At 37.6% G+C, this 18504-nt stretch overlaps 1 protein-coding gene across 2 annotated transcripts in view; it reads right to left on the bottom strand.

Annotated features, from left to right (window-relative positions):
• The window catches only part of LOC149212045 (MADS-box transcription factor 6-like), a 179009-nt gene that overhangs the window by 28838 nt on the left and 131667 nt on the right, over nt 1-18504 (bottom strand). For both annotated transcript variants that reach the window (XM_089391660.1, XM_089391661.1), the window contains exon 6: nt 6876-6917. In XM_089391660.1, the coding sequence (XP_089247786.1) occupies nt 6876-6917 (42 nt within the window). The remainder of the gene's footprint in view (nt 1-6875; nt 6918-18504) is intronic.

Here is an 18504-nt window from a genome sequence, read left to right as displayed (position 1 = left end):
TTTAGGTCCCGTCCTTCTTTGGTACCAACACAATTGGGCTCCCACAGAATGATGAACTTGGCTTGATGTGCCCTTTTTGCAACAACTTCTAAATTTTCCTCTTGTTTTCATCGTTCTCCATAACAGAGCATTGATAGATTAGTTCATTTGGTTCTCCAGATACATAGTATGTTGCTTCCACAAGTATGGTTGGCCTAATAATACATCACAAACTTCAAGGGAGCAACATCACATAGTACCTCATCTGTGAAGGGCTTGATGTTGTAGGGAAGGAGACATTGTTGGTTGACATTGAGATCACTCCCTTGGTGAATCCACTCAATGGTGTACGATTGCACGTGTGGTGTGGTCGGTAGGCCCAATCACTTCACGACCTCTATTGAAATGAGGTTCCTTTGGCTCCCACTGTCGACAATGAACTATAGTGGAGAACCCTTCACCCACATCTATCAGTGGAAGAGTCGGCCCCCCTATTCTAGATCTTCGGGCTCATCCTTCTAGATGTTGGTGGTGGCAATGGTGGCACTAGGCCCCACATCAATAATCCGATTTCCTTTGTCATTCCCCTTATTGGTTTATGACTCAGAGTCAGAATATGCATCTCATTTGGAAGCCTTCAGCTCGACCACCAGTGACTGCTTGGCTCAACACTCACTCGTGTTGTGAGTGGGGCCCTTATGGAACTCACATTATTTCCCTATGTCCTTCTTTGTCTTCGTGGTGTTTTTCTTTGCTTTCGGCTTTAGAAGGTTGTCCTGGGTCACCCCGCCTTGGATTTTTCCTTTGTTTTGTGGTTTGGGGGCGCCTTTCCCTTACTTCAAATCCAAAGTCTCACTTATTCCGTTTAATTTTCAACTTGATCTTGATAGCGTATCGATAGGCAGCGCCAAGCAAGGAGATGTCTAGGAACTCCTTCTCATCCTGGATGTACTTGTGTAGACAACCGTGGTACTTGAGTACAAAATTCCACTCAAAATCCTTGATACCCAGCTTCGTGTTAAGTGTTATCGTATGGAAATTGTAAACCCATTTTTACGCATTAAGAGACACTCAAAGTCAGTGATCAACACATACATGAGTGACACTTTTAGTTGGAAACACCATGAAGACCAAAAATCAAAATCTTTCCTAACATTCAAGTTAAAAAATTGGACCATGTGAGTGCACCATTACTGGAAATTAGCGATTGCACAATTGTTTCTTAGATCGCCGCACACTCACGGAAATTTCCAATCAACACCTTGGGCCGCGAACTTACTTGAGTAGCACTCCAAATATTGACATGATGGGCTGGAAAATTCAAGCCTTGAGCTTCAAGAAGCCTTAAAGGCAAGGAATTGTTAGCTATCATCTCATTTATAAGGTGAACCGCCACATTGATGAGCCAAGGGGAGGAGGAGTGTCCAAGAAACTCTATAAATACAAGTTCTAGGAGAGATAAGAAAAGAAGAAGCAAAACATTGTTATGCTGCCAAAATTTCTCCCTAGCAATCAAGCATTTCATTAAGAAGAGGATTTCATCATTGAGAGAGTCTTCATACTTATTTGAAAGAGAGAGGAATCTACTTCCTTGTTGAGGAGTTTTTAGCACCATTTCTCAAACAATTCTCTCCAAGTGTCTTTTTATTCATCTTTTGCATCTCTTCTACATTTAGCAATCAATAAAGGGAACCCTTTTCCATTACTTTGTTGATGTGTTTGCTTCATTAAGCATTATTTATGTGTTTATTTCTTAGTTTTTAGGTTATATTTTTGTATGCATTTTTTCATTTCTTACAATGCTTTGTTCACCCATGTTTGTCCACTAACAACAACCGATTTATTGTGATATCCTTGTAGGGAACAACCAACTCCAAGAAAGGTGTATTTGGTACTCTATAAAAGCAAACACCCTGCCACACTAATCTTGGAAAAAGGCCTCACATATCCTTCATACACCTTCATATACCTTCTCCCACCTTTGAGACACCTTTCCAACCCTTAGGATACTCTTGGATTCAATCCAGCAACAAAACAGGGCAATCCTATAGCATCCTGTAGCATTGTCTGAACTTTACCAGATTTTCTTTGAGAGCTTGATTTTTGTACCTTGGGATCGAATAATGACCTCTAGAGTTTGAATCCATGGTTGGGGAGGACCAAGGACCACTTTAGACCCATCCTTCCTTCATTGCAAGTACAACACAACAATTAGAATTAGTAGACATATTTCCACATTTGAATCACAAAGATTGTTCTCTTATGCAATGTGTAAAGACTTTGTTACTAAAGCTAAATTATCTTTAACTTAGTGATAAGAAGGGAAACTCTTCAATGCAAGTATATTAGACCTAGTTTTTGAAGTTATGTTCTTAGATTTTCTAGTCATGCGCTTTAGATCAAGTTTCCTTTTTCAAGCAATTTTTCACATTCTACAAGCATAGTAATGATCTACATTTCACAAGTAGAATCTTGATTTGCATCTACAAGTAGACTATCATATTTCATTTATGCAATTAGTTTAGTCTTTTACCTTCCTGTAATTTTAGTTAATATTTACATTTGATGAATGACACTTTCATTTCTACAAATAGGATATTGTTTACCTTTCCACAATTAGAGTAGAGTCTTATCTTTACATGCAAGTTCTTTTTGAAAGCTAATAAAAGGAGTGGTCTCTGTATGCCCTGACCTAATTCATTGAATGAAGATGACATGAGTAGAGCTTGACCTACTGCACATCTAACATTTTCACCTCTAAGTTTGTAGGAACCTTGGGTTGATAATTAAAGCTAATAGCCTTGGGAGTCTCAACATTCTTGTTAAGATATTGGGGCTCATCAACAAGCATCCATGGGAATGAAATCACAAAACATTTCATCCATTTATACATCCATGCCAAAAGATACCTTACTTTTATTTATCACCATCACTCAATAGCCATTTTGGAACCAAAACAACTTTTGGGGGTGCCTCTATCTTACTAATCTTACCTTCTTTATCATCACTACTCTAATCATATTGTCCAAACTACCAAACTCTATTATGATTTTATAAAACCTACCCTTTGGCCTTACCTCTTTCTTAGTGATTTATCGTATTCTAGATTATGTTTTTCTTATGCAATCATATATGCCTTCAAACATCATTGGGTTCTATCCCCTTTCTAGTGCTACTATTGTGCTTCTTTTCCTATCCTTAGACTCCTCTCTTTGTGTTAGCTATCACCTCTACCTTTAGTGTTTTGTGTGTCATTCCTTTATACAAAATAAAAGGATTTGTGGCCTTGATATATGTATTTGAAATAGTAAATGGTTTTATGTTCGTTATCGCATATTTGTGTTAAAATGTTTCTCCATGATATATTTAAGCAAATATCTAGAAGAGTCTCCATATTCCACAAGTGCATATAATTTGTCTCCATGAACATACTCATCTTTGTGTGTTGTATCATGATGTCTCTGATCTCATTGCACAATCAGATTTCCTCAATTCTTAGTGCTAATCAATATATTTCTTTAATATAATGCATATGGTGTAGACTTATGTCATCATGAATGGTGATTTCAAACCATTCACATATCTAAAACTCTTTCTTCTCATTCTTCTTATTGTTTAATGCATATTGAAAGATCATGAAAAAATTCTATCTAGTGTTGAACGTTCTTCTCCTTTTGTTGTAGATTATACATCTATTGGAACAATGTTTGATTATAATCTTCTCAAAAAAAAAAAAAACATTCAAACAATTTCAAACCATTTTACTCCAAGTGTGGTTCTTCTCCCCATTTTTGTGCTTTATATTTATCGCAAAAACTCCTACAATTTTATCACATTTCCTTTCAACCATGTGAATAAATTAACTTTGATCTTGGCAGAATATAGATCCTTTCAAACTTGAAGTACCTTTCCATAATCTTCAAGCCAATCAACTGATGCATCAATTTTTCAGGTTGTAATCATAATAAGGTACATCAAGTCTTGCACTTCCTTTGTTATTTAAAATTTAATGGATTGTGACATGGGATAGTGCTATTAAATATTCTTCTCTTCATTTTCTTCTAGTTCTATCTCATAATCAACTTCTTCATTTTCATCTCTTTTTGTGGTTTACAAACCTTTCTACTTTGTAGTTCTTGCAATTCTTCTCTTATGATAGTTCTTCCACCTCTATGTGCCATTTTTGAATTCATTTTCCACTTAACTTATCAAATTATGAGTTTATTTACCCTCATATTCTTATCAAATTCTTTCATTGCTCTATTACCAAATAGTGTAGGGGAATGCACAATGGGCCCCCTCTCCTACTCGTGCATGGATTGAGCCTAATTTCTCTGAAAGTTCATTTCTAACTATGCAACAACAAAAAATTAAGTTTCCTAAATACATGTTTAAATGAAAGAGAGAAACAACTAAAACATGTAATAACACTCAAGAAGAGTGAATTGACCTACTCAATATCATTATTCTATAATTTGCACATAAATTACAATCATGTTCCTTAACATTTCTCCATGTTTTAGCCTTCTCTATAATCTCTATAACATCCTCCTTTACTTGCTTCATCACATCAATATTCTTATTCTTTTATCTTTCTCATGTTTGTTCCCTCTTAGCCTTCTTCTTATCCTCACATTTAGCATTAGTGTGGGTTCTTTCCTTCTAATTTACAAACTTAATCTCTTCCTTAGATATGTTGTAGGCTTTGTTATAATTGATTTTCTATCACCTTCTCAAACCATTAGAAGAGGTTTTTTTTTTTAATAAATCACTCTTCATCTTCCCTTTGCATTGTTGCAACAACCTTACACATCCACGAGGGCTTCACTTGGGAGCAATACCATACCATGTGCATTCATATTGGGGGATATATATTGAGGAAAAATGACATAATATATTGAGCATATAATAAGGGGTAAAAGGCTTTTATATTGGCAGGTATAAAAGCCGGAGCTCAAAATTAATAAAAAAATATAAGGGGTATAAAAAATGTTAATGAAAAAATGGATACATGCAATATCTAGTGAAGTATGAGTTTTTTAATTTGGGAAGGTGTATTGGGTTCGTATTGGTAGGGGGTTAAATAATATGATTTTTAGATTTATTTTCCATTATGTAGTCAAATTAGGGGTATTGTTTAGTATGCCACGAATGCATGCGATATGAGATAAATTGAATGAAACCCTCGTATACACATCACATTCACTACATTTCACTCTATGCATTCCTTTAAACACCAAACCTATCTCATTGTTTATGATATTTTCTTTTCTCTACTATGTTTAACATCTCACATACTTTTTTTTTTCTTTTTTTCTGTTACACCATTTCTTTGGTTCCCAAGTTCACTCTATGATTTTGTCTATCTATATTTAGATATTCACTATATAAGCTTCTTGACTCTCCTAACCTTCTTGACTCTCCTAACGTTTTGAATGACCTTTCTTAGTTGCGCACGTGATACTTAGAAACATAATTTATAAAATAAACATAATACATTATATTAGTCGAGGGATTAGTTAACACCAAAATCCCTTTCTGGATAAATTTATTATTTGTACTTACTACAATGAAAATCAAATTAATTATATTGTAATTAATTATTTGTTCAATTATTTCCCATTTCAATTTCATTAATTAGTGTACATGCTTTTTTAAGTTAGTAATGGTTTACCTTTACTTCATGACATATTCATATTCCATTTGCTACATATTTTTCTATTTTTAACTTTTACAACAAACCCTCTTTTAATGTATTAGAACAATTTACAACTTCCTTGTCTAGAATATTTTTTTATGAGCCTACCAAAACTCTTCTCACATGCTTCTTAAAATATATAAATCTTATCTCTTTTGTATGGAATGAAAAGTTCAGAGAAAACCCTTAACTCAACTCGATAGAACCTTCGTTTATGCCTTGTTATTATATTCTTAATCCCTTATTTTGCAACCCAAAGAGTTTACTTCCCTTCATTTCATTTCAAAGATGATATCAAGGTAAAAAGGCCCTGAAGCCCTCATATTAACTATAGTTAATATGAGCTTAATTTGAAGCTAAGGGGAATAGAATTTGGGAGGATAGAATAACACCCCATCCCATAACAAATTCGATAGATCTAATTGACAATTCAAAATATTGACCGTCTTTCAAATAAGGAAAACTTTTGTTTTTATTTTTTATTTTTTACATTGAAATTTTATCTTCATTGAATTATGTTTACCAATTTTTCAAATGTTTGAATGAATATCATCTTTTCTTATTATTCGAATTTTAATTAGGAATCGAATTCTTGATTTTTATGAATCACAAGTTAAATACTAAACTATATAAGGATAAATGAGGAGATCATTATGTAGAATAAAGACAATATTAAAAATATTATTACATGAAAATTTAAAGAAAAATTGTGAGGTTATAAAAAGTTAAAGGGAAAAATGAAACTAAGATATTATAAAGAGGTGATCAATCAAATAGAAGTATCTCTCTAGATAGACTAGTGTAGAGAAGAAAACAAACATTGGTAAAATAAGAACAAATTTTCATGAGCTCCATCCTCAAACTAGGCATCGATCATTTCCCAAAACATTATAGAACTAAAGAGTTTGTCATCTTTGTGACATTAAGAAGGTAGGAAATAAAAATCATTTTCTTTTAAAAACTACTTTCTTTTAAATTGTTTGTCTTATACTTAAATTAAATTTAAATTTCAAAATATTTGTCACACTACCAACCTTCTCAACCTTTTAACTCAACAAAACCATGTTAATCTTAAACATTAATCATCATCATCAATAAATATAAAATAAATCTAATATATTAAATTATTATACATTCAAAATTTCCATAAGCTTACATTTTAAAATTTATATAATTATACCCCACATATATTTCATACCTTTCTTCGTAGTTCATCCATCATTTCCAACATGACTTGAGTCTGCAAAGTAAAAAGTGAAACACATATATTAAAATAAAGGAAAAAATATGAATTTTAAATGTCCTCAAATAAAAACCTACTAACCAATCTATATTTCAAAAAAAACCTAATCCATCTGTATTTCAAACACTTGAGATGTATAGCACTTGAAAATCCATTAACTCGTCTTTATTTCAAATTCAAGTGTTACATGAAATTTAGGAATCAGCCATTAGTCGAGAAGAAGTACGGGCAACAATGCTTAATACCCGTGTAATAGTATCTCAAATGAGGAAAAATTCCAAAGTTCATATTTTTATTTCAGAACTCTGTTTTATTAATATTTTTGTTACACTTTCATGTGCTTGATTTTAAAATATCTATCTATTTGATATAAAACATTTTAAAGCCAATGCCTTCCAATAAAAGATCACCTCTGAAGCATCCCAAAATAACTTATTGATTCATAATATGAGGAAAAATTTAAAACTAAGAATTAATTTTGAAAAATTTAAAATAAAATTAACAAAATTCTCTTTTATTCAATTTTATAATAATAATATTAAAATATTATTAAATTAACTAAATTCCAATTATACATAGCTACACACAAATAATAATAAAAACAACAATGTTTTTCATGGCATCAATACCACGATGGATCTTAATTATCATATTGAACCACCGGGAGGAAAACAAAAATGGAGTCTTAATTATCACAATGAGGAAGGAAAACTAAACCAATACGTTAAATTTTTCTTGCAAATCAAGATGATTTCAAAGTGTATTCATACAATGATGCAATCATAAAGGAAGAGTAATGATGCAATCATAAAGGAAGAGCTCAAAAGTTAATCTTTAATTTATTAAAAATTTTCTTTCATTTATGAGGAATTATATTAAATATAATTAAATCTTTATTCATTAATTTCTCTCTTCAGGTTTGGTTAAAATTATTTTGAGATGGTTTTCTAATTTTTCTATCTCTAACTACTAATTTTACTTTCTATTTTCTATATATTTTGGTCAAGTACTCTTCTTATTATTAGCTTGTTCTCTGTCTCTGAAGATGGGTGAAGTGTTCACTTGAAATATTGGGCTCTTCAAACAATATACATAGGATTCCAAAACTTATCACCAATATGTTATTGTTTGCGGAAACATACATATTATAATTATTTCCTTCCATGGAAAGGATTGTCTCTTTGAGACCAAATCATTTGAGAAGCTTCGTTCCAAAATTGCTAGAAGAGTTGCTGACGTAACATTTTTGAAGAGGTATCGAGATGCTTCAATTCTTCCAATTTTTACTCGATTTCCTCCTCGAGCACATATGCCTGATCTCATTCACATTGTTTCTCGTACCAGTTCCGTTATTAAAAGGGCTGAAATTCATCATAACAGGTCAGTTTTATCCTTGTTATCATCTTAGTTACATAAATTGCATTTGAAGTTGTCATCTATCATAAGGTTTGATATTTGGGTTATTAGAGGTAGCACATATGCTATCTCAGCCTCCAATTCTCAAGGATCATTGAATAGAAAACAAATCCATAAATTTCAATCGTTAAACCAAAATCAGGCATGTTGGCCATCTTCACTTAATCGCTCTACGTTGTCTTTGGATAATTCCAATCCCCTGATAACCTCCCAAATTCCTTCCGTTTTTCACCTCCAAAATTCCTTCCGTTTTTCACCTCCCAAATCTCTTCCAATCCCGCAATCTAACCGTTGCCCTTTTAACCTTTGTTTCCCTTCTACACTTGCCTCCTGCTAACGCAGTCCCTTATCGTTGAACCCGCAATCTAACTGTTGCATGTCTAGCCTTTGTTTTTGTTCTACAGTTGACTTCTGCCAGCGCAGTCCCTCATTGCTGACATGCAGGTTATCAATGCCTCGTGCTCTCCCAGCGACGTAAAATCTCCTTCCTTATCTTATTTCTCTTGCACTTTTGAACTTGCTTCTTCAGTTGCCTCTACCAATTGCAGTCTGTCTCCTCTGTCAACCGTCTTCCAGATTATCTCCCCTCTCACATTCATCGCCTATAATGCTCCCATCGACGCATTCCAACCTGGTGCCTCATACCGTAGCAACCATAGCATATTCCTCTTACTCGGTTGACCCGTCCTCACCTTGCATTATTCCTCCTGCCACTAGCATCTCCAGATCTGATTATCCCCCATCATCGAATCCCAACTTGCTCCTCCCTTGCTCAACGTCATTTTTTATTCTATCAATGCGTCATTCCCTCCTCAATTCTTTCCTTGCGTTAATTCCAATAATTATTTCTCTCCTCATAATTATAATTCAAATGATTTATTAATCATTCGTATACCCCTAATATTAAATCATCCCTTTCTTTTAATTTTAAATCAACCCTTTCTTCTAATTTTCATCCTAACCTTAATTCTAATTCTTATTCTAAAAAAAACCCTTACCCTATGTCCTCTAGTTTTAATAATTCTTTTAATCTAAATAATCTTAATAATCTTAATATTTCCTCTTCTCATATTCAGGAGTTCTTTGTTAATTCTGATTTTGAGTCCTCTTCGCTCTCTTCTTCTTCTTCTAAACCTATCTCATGCGATAATAATTCCGATCTCAATGCTTCCTCTTCCCCTTCCCCCCATATTGACTGTCAATCCCATCATCCCCCTCATTCCTCCCTTAATTCCAAAGTGGTTAACCTCTCTCCTGTTGAGCTTGGTGCCCCCTCATTAAGCCTTCTTGAGAAAGGTTTCAACTTTGCCATAGTTCCTCGTTCCATTCCCTTTGAGGATATTATTTTTTCCATTGAATCCATCTCCCACGTCCTTCCATCCCATGCAGTGGAAGAGCTTCGGCAAGAATGCGGTCGCATTCTTCGTAACTCCAAGCTCCCTAAACCTAACATATCTAAGGAACTAACCCCAAGGGTTAGCTCAGTTGGTCAAAAATTGTGCCTCGCCATTGGGAGGTCACAGGGTCGATTCTACCCGCAGCCCTTGGGTTAGGTCTTACTAGTAGGCCGAGGGGAGATTAGCCCAGATTTTCCCGTGGATGTAGCGACCACTCACTGACTAGGATGTTCATGAACCACAATGTAAAAAAAAAAAAAAAAAGACCTATCTAAGGAACAATTTTTGGCCCTTCGTCGGCTCAATTCCAACCCTAACATACTAATTCTTAAAGTTGATAAAGAAAATGCGCCAGTTGTTATGAATTCTTTGGATTACCATCATAAGATGCTTGATCTCTTTGCCTCCTCTTCTTACAAACCTCTATCTAAGAACCCCCTCCAATTTGTTGCCAATAGGTATCCAAAGCCATTAAAGCCTCTTCCCTTGAGCCTGCAACCCAAAAGCTTCTTATTCCCATTAACCCTATTACCCCTAGAATTTATGGCCATCCTAAAATTCACAAGCAAAAATTCCCCTTAGACCTATTTTTAGGGCCATCGACGACCCCACCTACTCCCTTTCCAAATACCTACCCAAGAAGCTTTGCTTCTGGCCATTCTTCTTCCTTCGTTAAAGATTCATCTGATTTCATCCAACAAATCCATAACCTTAAGCTTGATGAGAATGACATCATGGTTAGCTTTGATTTTGTTTCCTTATTTACCAAAATTCCTATCCCTAAAGCCATTGATCTCATTTCCAAGCTTATTGATCCTGAAACTCTTAGCCTAATAAAAATTTTCCTTACCTCAACCCTTTTCACCTTTGGCAAGGTTTGTTATGAACAAACAGAGGGCACAACTGTGGTCTCTTCCCTTTCTCGTGTTGTTGCTAATATTTTATGGATCACTTTGAAGCCAAGGCCCTTGAAACCTTCCATCTTAAACCTAAATGTTGAAAGCGCTTTGTTGATGACACCTTTGTCATTTGGTCCCATGGTTTACCCGCACTCCAAAACTTTCTTTCTCATCTTAATAACATCACCCCCAAAATTCAATTCACTATGGAGCTTGAAGAGAATTAATCCCTTCCTTTTCTAGATGTCCTTGTCTCTCGGCTCCCTGATGGTTCCCTTACTCACCAAGTCTATCGAAAGAAAACTCATACCGATAGGTACCTTCATGTCAAATACCACCACCATCCTGCTAAAAAAAATTTTGTCCTCAAAACCCTGGTCACCCGATCCATTTGTATTTCCTCCTCCCAATCCTTTCCCAAAGAAAAATCCCATCTCTCCAAAGATCTTAAATCCAATGGATACTCCTTTGCCCATATTAACAAAGCCTTCCTTTCTAGTTTCCATCCCCATACCAAAAACCATCCCTATCCTCCTCCCACCCCCCTCCCTTAGTCAAAGTAACCCTTCCTTACATTCAAGGGGTTACCGATCATTTATCTAAGATCCTCTCTAAAAATAATATAAAAACCTTCTTCAAGCCCCAGAAAAGCCTCAGTCAAATTTTAAGATCAACTAAGGATAAAAATGACCCTATGTTAGGTCTCAGAGTGTATGAGATTCCCTGGTCCTGTGGAAAGCCTTACGTAGGGAAAACCGGAAGATCCTTCAGAGCTCGACTGAAAGAGCCCATGGTTGATGTAGGTTTTAATCCTGTACAGAAATTACCTACATACGAATTCTAAAAATAGAAAATAAACAATGGTGAGAGCATAAAACATAAAACAGATATACACAGAAATTTTCCCCTGGATCCCAAAATCGGGGCTACCAGATTGATTTTTCATTATATTCCTTTCAATGTTACAATATATATCGAAGCATCCATAAATCCCATCCCATTAACCCTGGATTAGTACATAAGCGTATTTCCCTTGACCAGATCTATAATATACCATGGACAGAAAACCATCATGCCCAAAACCATGTGTGCAATCCATGCACAAAACCATAGGTAGGTCCACCCACCTAATATATGGTCCAAAGAATATAACACAACCCAACATTCTCCCATTTGTTATTTTCTTTCCACATGGGGCATAGGAGAGCTTAGTCATTGATCTAGCCCTACAACACTCATTGTTTCTGTACACTAAGAGAACTTCTTAGTGCTCATAAACTTCGTCAATGCATTTGCAGTATTTTTCAAAGTGTCCACCTTTACCAACAACACCTTTTTGTCCTCAACCATATCCCTCACAAAGTGATACTGAACATCAATGTGCTTTATTTTTTAATGATAAACATGGCTTTTTGCTGGTTGTCACAGTCTATCCTTATAGCTCATTGTACTAACCCTATACTTGAACACAATCTCTGCAACCAAACTACTTCCTTGCTTGCATTAGTGGTTGCCATGTATTCAACCTCTGTAGTTGAAAGTGCCACTACAGACTGTCTCTTACTCATCCAACTTACTGCACCTCCAAATAGGTTAAACGCACACCCACTTGTAGATCTTCTCTGATTCAGATCTCCATCCCAATCTACATCAAAAAAGCCACTAATATCCAAAACTATGCCCATTCCTTATCTTCCTTGGTAATACAAACCATAATCACTAGTGCCACGCAAATACCTGAAAACCCGCTTCACTACTGTCCAATGTTCCTTCCCTGGTTTTGACATAAATCTGCTCAATACTCCCACTGCATGTGCAATGTCTGGTTTAGTACAAACCATTGCATACATTAGGCTATCCACTGTACTTGCATATGGAACATGGGACATGTCCTCTTCCTCTTCTTGTGTCTTGGGACACTGTTCATCAGATAACTTTAGACCTACAGGAATAAGAACCTTCACTGGTTTACTATCCTGCATATTAAACCTTTGCAGTATTGTCTCGACATACTTCCTCTGGTTTAACCAGAGCTTCCTCTTTGCCCAATCTCATTTAATTTCCATGCTCAAAATATACTTTGCAACACCAAGATCTTTCATGTCGAATTTGGAGGACAACTGGGTCTTCAAATCCTAGATAATTTCTTTGTCATTTCCAACCAGCAACATATCATCCACATACACATCAATAACACCGTCACCAATTGATTTAAAATACACATAATGATATACTTTGCTTCTGGTGAAGCCAAGTCCGCGTATAAATGTATCAAATTTATGATACCACATCTTTGGTGATTGTTTTAACCCATTCAAATACTTTTTTAACTTTCATACCAGTTCTTTCTACCCTTCATCGCAAAGCCTTTAGGTTGCTTCATGTAGATCTCTTCTTCCATATCCCCGTGAAGAAATGATGTCTTCACATCCATCTATTCTACCTTTTGCTACCAACCGGGCTTTCTATTTCTCCACCTTTCCTTTTGCATTCACCTTATTCTTAAACACCCATTTTTTTCCAATTGGTTTCATTCCATCTGGCAACTCCACCAAATCCCAAGCCTCATCTTTTTGCAAAGATGTCATTTCATCAACCAGGGCCCCTTTCCATATTTTTCTATCCTCTAAATCTACTGCTTCCCTCACAGTTCTGGGATCATCATCAATAATAGATAAAGAAAAATTTGAACAAAAAGCAGATGGACTATACCTTTCGGGTTGCCTTCTTTCTCGAACTGATCTTCTCACAGCTAGAGTTTGTGGCTCTTCATCTTTTGATTCATCTTCTGCTGTAGAGTCTGATTCTTCCTCCTTTATCTCTAACTTTATCTTCTCAGTTTCCTTTGGTAGGACTTCATGTTTAATAACATATTTCACCTCTCTAAACACCACATCTCAATTGTACACAACCTTCCTTGTTTCTGGGTTCCAAAGCTTATAACCTTTTAAACCATCTTTATATCCAATAAAGATGCACCTTCCAGATTTACTATCCAACTTTTCTTTTCTCCTTTGGAATATGTACATATGCATCACATCCAAATACCATCAGATGTGAAAGAGAATGTTTCTTACCAGTCCATACCTCTTTTGGAGTCTTATCTTCCAACACTGATGAAGGTGATATGTTGAACAGGTAACATGCAGTCTCCACTGCCTCTGTCCATAATTCATGTCCTGACTCGACACCACTGAGCTTGCTTCTTTCCCTTTCCATCAACGTCTTGTTCATTCTTTCTGCAACTCCATTTTGTTGATGTTTGTATGGAGTAGTCTTCTTCCGTGCTATACCACACTTCTTACATAACTCTTCAAATTCCTTCTTGCAAAACTCTCCACAGTTATCTGTCCTCAACACCTTTACCTTATTCTCTGTCTGGTTTTCCACCAAAGCCTTAAATTCTTTAAACCTATCAAAGACTTCAGATTTCTTCCTGAGGAAATATATCCATGTATTCCTTGAGAATTCATCTATAAATGATACATAATACACAAAATTTCCCAGTGATGGAACTGACACAAATCTAAACACATCATTTTTCACAAGCTCTAGTATTTGTTTCACTCTCTTACTACTAGAGGGGAAAATCCTTCGATTATGCTTCTCATATACACAATTTTCACAAAAATTAAAATCTAGAGAGAAATTAGACATACCTTCTACCATACCATTACCATGAAGTATTCAAAGGCCCTTCTCTCTAATATGTCCAAGCCTTTGATGCCATAGCATGGTCTTTTCTCCAGAGATCACTAGATTTTCTGCTCCACTTTCAGGAACCACAGAACTGTTGCACCCATCAATAACAGTGCTACCATGAAGCTTGTACAGAGTTCCAATTCGAACTCCCCGCATCAATACCAGTGCTCCCCGGACCATCTTGCAAGTATCTTTCGCGAACACTATTTTTACACCTGCATCATCCAACTTACTTACAGAAATCGAATTTCTGGCCAATGCAGGAATATGCAGAACACCCGGAAGTGTTCTAATCCTTCCACCTTGTAACTTCAACATGACTTTTCCGCGACCGATGATTCTAGCCTTCTTGTCATCCCCTAAGAAGACATCATCACCATCATATTTCTCATACTCGCAGAACCACTCCCCGTGGGGAGTGAAGTGAAAGGATGCACCTGAGTCATCGACCATTCCTATGATCTACATGTGTACTTGAAGAATAAGCCAGGTACAAATCCCCACCTTCATTTAAGGTGGTTTTCACCTCTACAGAAGGAGAATCATCAGATTCCTTTCCTTTCTCAGGAGCTTTAGATTTACAGTCCCTTTTAAAGTGCCCTTCCTTTCCGCATTTCCATCACACCTTTATAGATTTTCCTATAGATTTATATCTCCCTTTAGATTTAGATCTCCCACTCGAGGACTTATTTTTATTTCTATTTTGGGACGGTCCTCGTACAGAGAAGGCATCACCATTCTAACCCTCCATATTTTTCCATCTCATATCCTCTGGCAATAAGGATGAGACTATTTCATCAAACTGAAAGGCAGTTTCATTGTTACCTATTGCAACAACCAAACTATCCCACAAATCTGGTAGAGAACACAACAAACTGATGCACTTATCTTCATCTGAAATTTTAATATCAATAGATAATAATTGGCTTACCATAGTATTAAAGGTGTTCAGATGCCCTGTCACTGAGTCTCTATCTTTCATCCTCAGGTTATACAACTTTTTCCATAGGAACAGTTTATTCACTAGAGACTTAGATTGGTACAATGTCCCTAACTTGTCCCACAAAGCCTTCGTCGAAGCTTCCCTTGATACATTCAGCAACACTGAATCTGAGACACACAATCGTATTGTGATCTTTGCCTTCTGATCCAACTTCACCCAGTCTTCAGCTGACATGGTTGTTGGTTTAGTACCCGGATCTACTGTGATCCACTGATCTTTATCCACCAACAGATCCTCCATCTTGAGTTTCCACAACTCAAATCTCTGACCATTAAATTTCTCGATCTCTATCTTTCCACTGCTCGCCATCTTCTTTCACCACAAGGATCGATCTCGCAGATCTCCCACTGAACAGGGTCTACCACAGGCCCGAGAAAAACCCCTCAACAGCAAAGGTGCCCCCTTGAAGCCCAAACAACTATGATACCAAATGTAGGTTTTAACCCTGTACAGAAATTACCTGCATACGAATTCTAAAAACAAAATATAAACAATGGCGACAACATAAAACATAAAACAGATATACACAAAAAATTTCCCTTGGATCCCAAAATCGAGGCTACCAGATTGATTTTTCATTATATTCCTTTTATTGGCTTGAGGGGGCCTGACCCAGGTTCAACATTGATTAGCCAAACAAATCCCTACACCACTGGCCCTTTCGGCATCAGCCCGCGAAGCGCGTACCGAAGTCTCACCTGAAGCAGTATGGGGGGATGCTGGAACTAAGTTTCCGCACCCTGAGATGGTTGTGATTTCGTTTGATTTCTTCTATCCTTGCCTTCGTGCAGGTGGTCTCGCTTTAGGGCTTGTAAGACAAACCCTCCATCTCAACCTTCAATACCTTTGCGAAAGTATACGGTCGACCTTCGTGCAACCCTATCCTGTGGCTCAGGTACTTTCGCATTGCTATGGCAGTGTGCCATGCAGATTCCTCAATTATCCTAAGTGATTTGCTTATCAAGTAAAATACTTAAAGTTATCACCATGTAAGCAGATATTCATGATTGTGTTCAATTATTCAATGTAATTGCATTCATTCGCGCATCATATAAGAATACTAAAGTAAATTCATACATAATATATCCAAACCCATCAACAGAACAAAGACATGGAAATTGCAGAATAAATCCTTTTATTAATATCTCCAAGTGTTATAGACTCTGTCCACCCTACGCACACTGCTGCAGGGGTCCGCGCACTCAGCTGCGGACTTCCACCCTAGGTCTCTGTGCACTCAGCTGCAAAGCCTCTACCTACACTACAACCCAAGACTTAGACTTCTTGCTCTAAAGCTATGAATCTCTTACATGTTGTGTTAGTCTATCTTCTTCTAACTACTTAGAGCTTATCTCTTTTTATACAATCCCATGGTCTGCGGGCCATGGGTATATCTCTTATAGTAGACTTTACTTTACAAAACTAAGGGTGGACTTCCCTTTATGACATATGACACCTTCGCGCTCCGTGACCACAAAATGCGGAGTCTTTACAATAATATTACAAAAATTGACTTAAACATGGGCATCTAGCCCCAAAACTTCCCTTGGGGGATCCCACTCCCAACAAGCCCCCAACACAAATATCGTGACTCGCCCTCGAGTCACTTGGTAGGCACAGAGATCTTTGCGTGAAACTCGTCCAGCTCATCCTTGACGACCGCAACTTCGGCTGTGCATTGAGCTACTGCCTACTTCGCATCTTCAATTGTTTTCTCGGTTACTACCCCTGCGCTGTCAGCCTGAATTCGTTGTTGCATCACTTGCATAGTCGCAAGCTTGCCTTCAATGTTTCCTATGACTTTGTAAGCTTCCTCTAGCTAGGGCTTGAGTCACGCCTTCAACACTGCTTCCTTGTGCAGTGTTGCATCCACATGTTCCTTCAGCTGCTTGGCTTCCTACAGCTTGGGTAACCTCTATGTCAACGTGACTATTCGCGTTGTGCCCTTTATTTCATCATAGCGCTGTTGGAGTTCGTGTGCTTCCGTCTCTAGCTTCTCGATGTTTGGGTCCTCCTGCAAGCTGGTCAGGAACTCAAACAATTGTTCGAAAAACAGTGTGTAGTCTGCTACTGCAATCTCCACCGTCGCAACTGCTTCTGTGACAACGGCCGTGCGTTGTTCCTTTACCTTTGGTGGTGTTGAAGGTTGGGCCCTCAACTGGAGCTCTGTAATCTGTAGGTTCAGCTCCAACTAAACCTGCGCCATCTCTATCCAAGTGTCGCGCACCCCTGTGGCCAATTTGCGGATGCGGACCTCGACTGGCTCCTCCTCCAGAATGGCCAACTCTAGGACCATTTTGCATGCCTCCTCCATGACCTGTATGATCTTCTTGCTCTGGCTGGTCACCTCGGCCTCAGTGATGATGGCAACATTCCTCTATAGTTCCATCTGCTCGTTGTTTATCTTCTGTTCACTGATCACCTAAAGGGCACAGTGCTCACGGGCTCTCCGCTTTGCAATTACTCCATCCTACAAGAGGTGGAGTGCTTCACACGGGAGCACTACCAGGTTCAGTCCAACTCCCTTCAAGGTGATAACAATGGGCCTGTTAGCTTCATTTTCTGTTTTCAGTGCTCCATCTGGCAACACTAGCACACTGGAAGCCTTTGTGCGCAGCATATCGGCAGCCTCTGATGTGCCGATAGCCTGGTAGACACCGTACCAGCTTGCGACACGCGGGTATGCAACTCCTATAGCCCGGTCTGGATGGCCCCTCGGATGATCTGCTGTTGCTTTTCGAATTATTATAGGGCCTCCACAGTGACATCTCTGACTGTGTCCCCGATGTCATATAAGTCGCCCTCTGTGAATGTAATAAGGTCTAGTGAGGTCTTGGTTGCCTTGGATTTCTTCTTGGACGGTCCCTTCTCTAGCTCTCTAGGGCGCTTAATGCAGGCAGACGTCTCTTGAGGGTCTGCGCCGTGCTGCTCTCTGTCTTCCTCTTTAGTCTCAGGTGAAGGTGACCGTGCGCGTTTTTCAAGGCCCCGTTTTGTGCCACCTGTTTGTTTTCCTGCCTCCTTTCATGCTTGTTCTACCTGGGCCTTCTCAGCGGCCTCCTTCTTCCTCTTTTCAACCAGTTGTGCCATCTTCAGCTTGGCCTCTTCCTTCTTCTTCTGTGCGACAGACTTGTTTCCACCCACCGTCAAGTCCATGGTGGTGCGCCACT

The sequence above is a fragment of the Pinus tabuliformis genome, chromosome 1_1 (assembly GCF_031772625.1).
Source record: "Pinus tabuliformis cultivar Carrire ecotype Pingquan chromosome 1_1, CPIR1, whole genome shotgun sequence".
Classification (NCBI taxonomy): domain Eukaryota; kingdom Viridiplantae; phylum Streptophyta; class Pinopsida; order Pinales; family Pinaceae; genus Pinus; species Pinus tabuliformis.
This window is presented reverse-complemented; position numbering and strand designations above follow the sequence as displayed.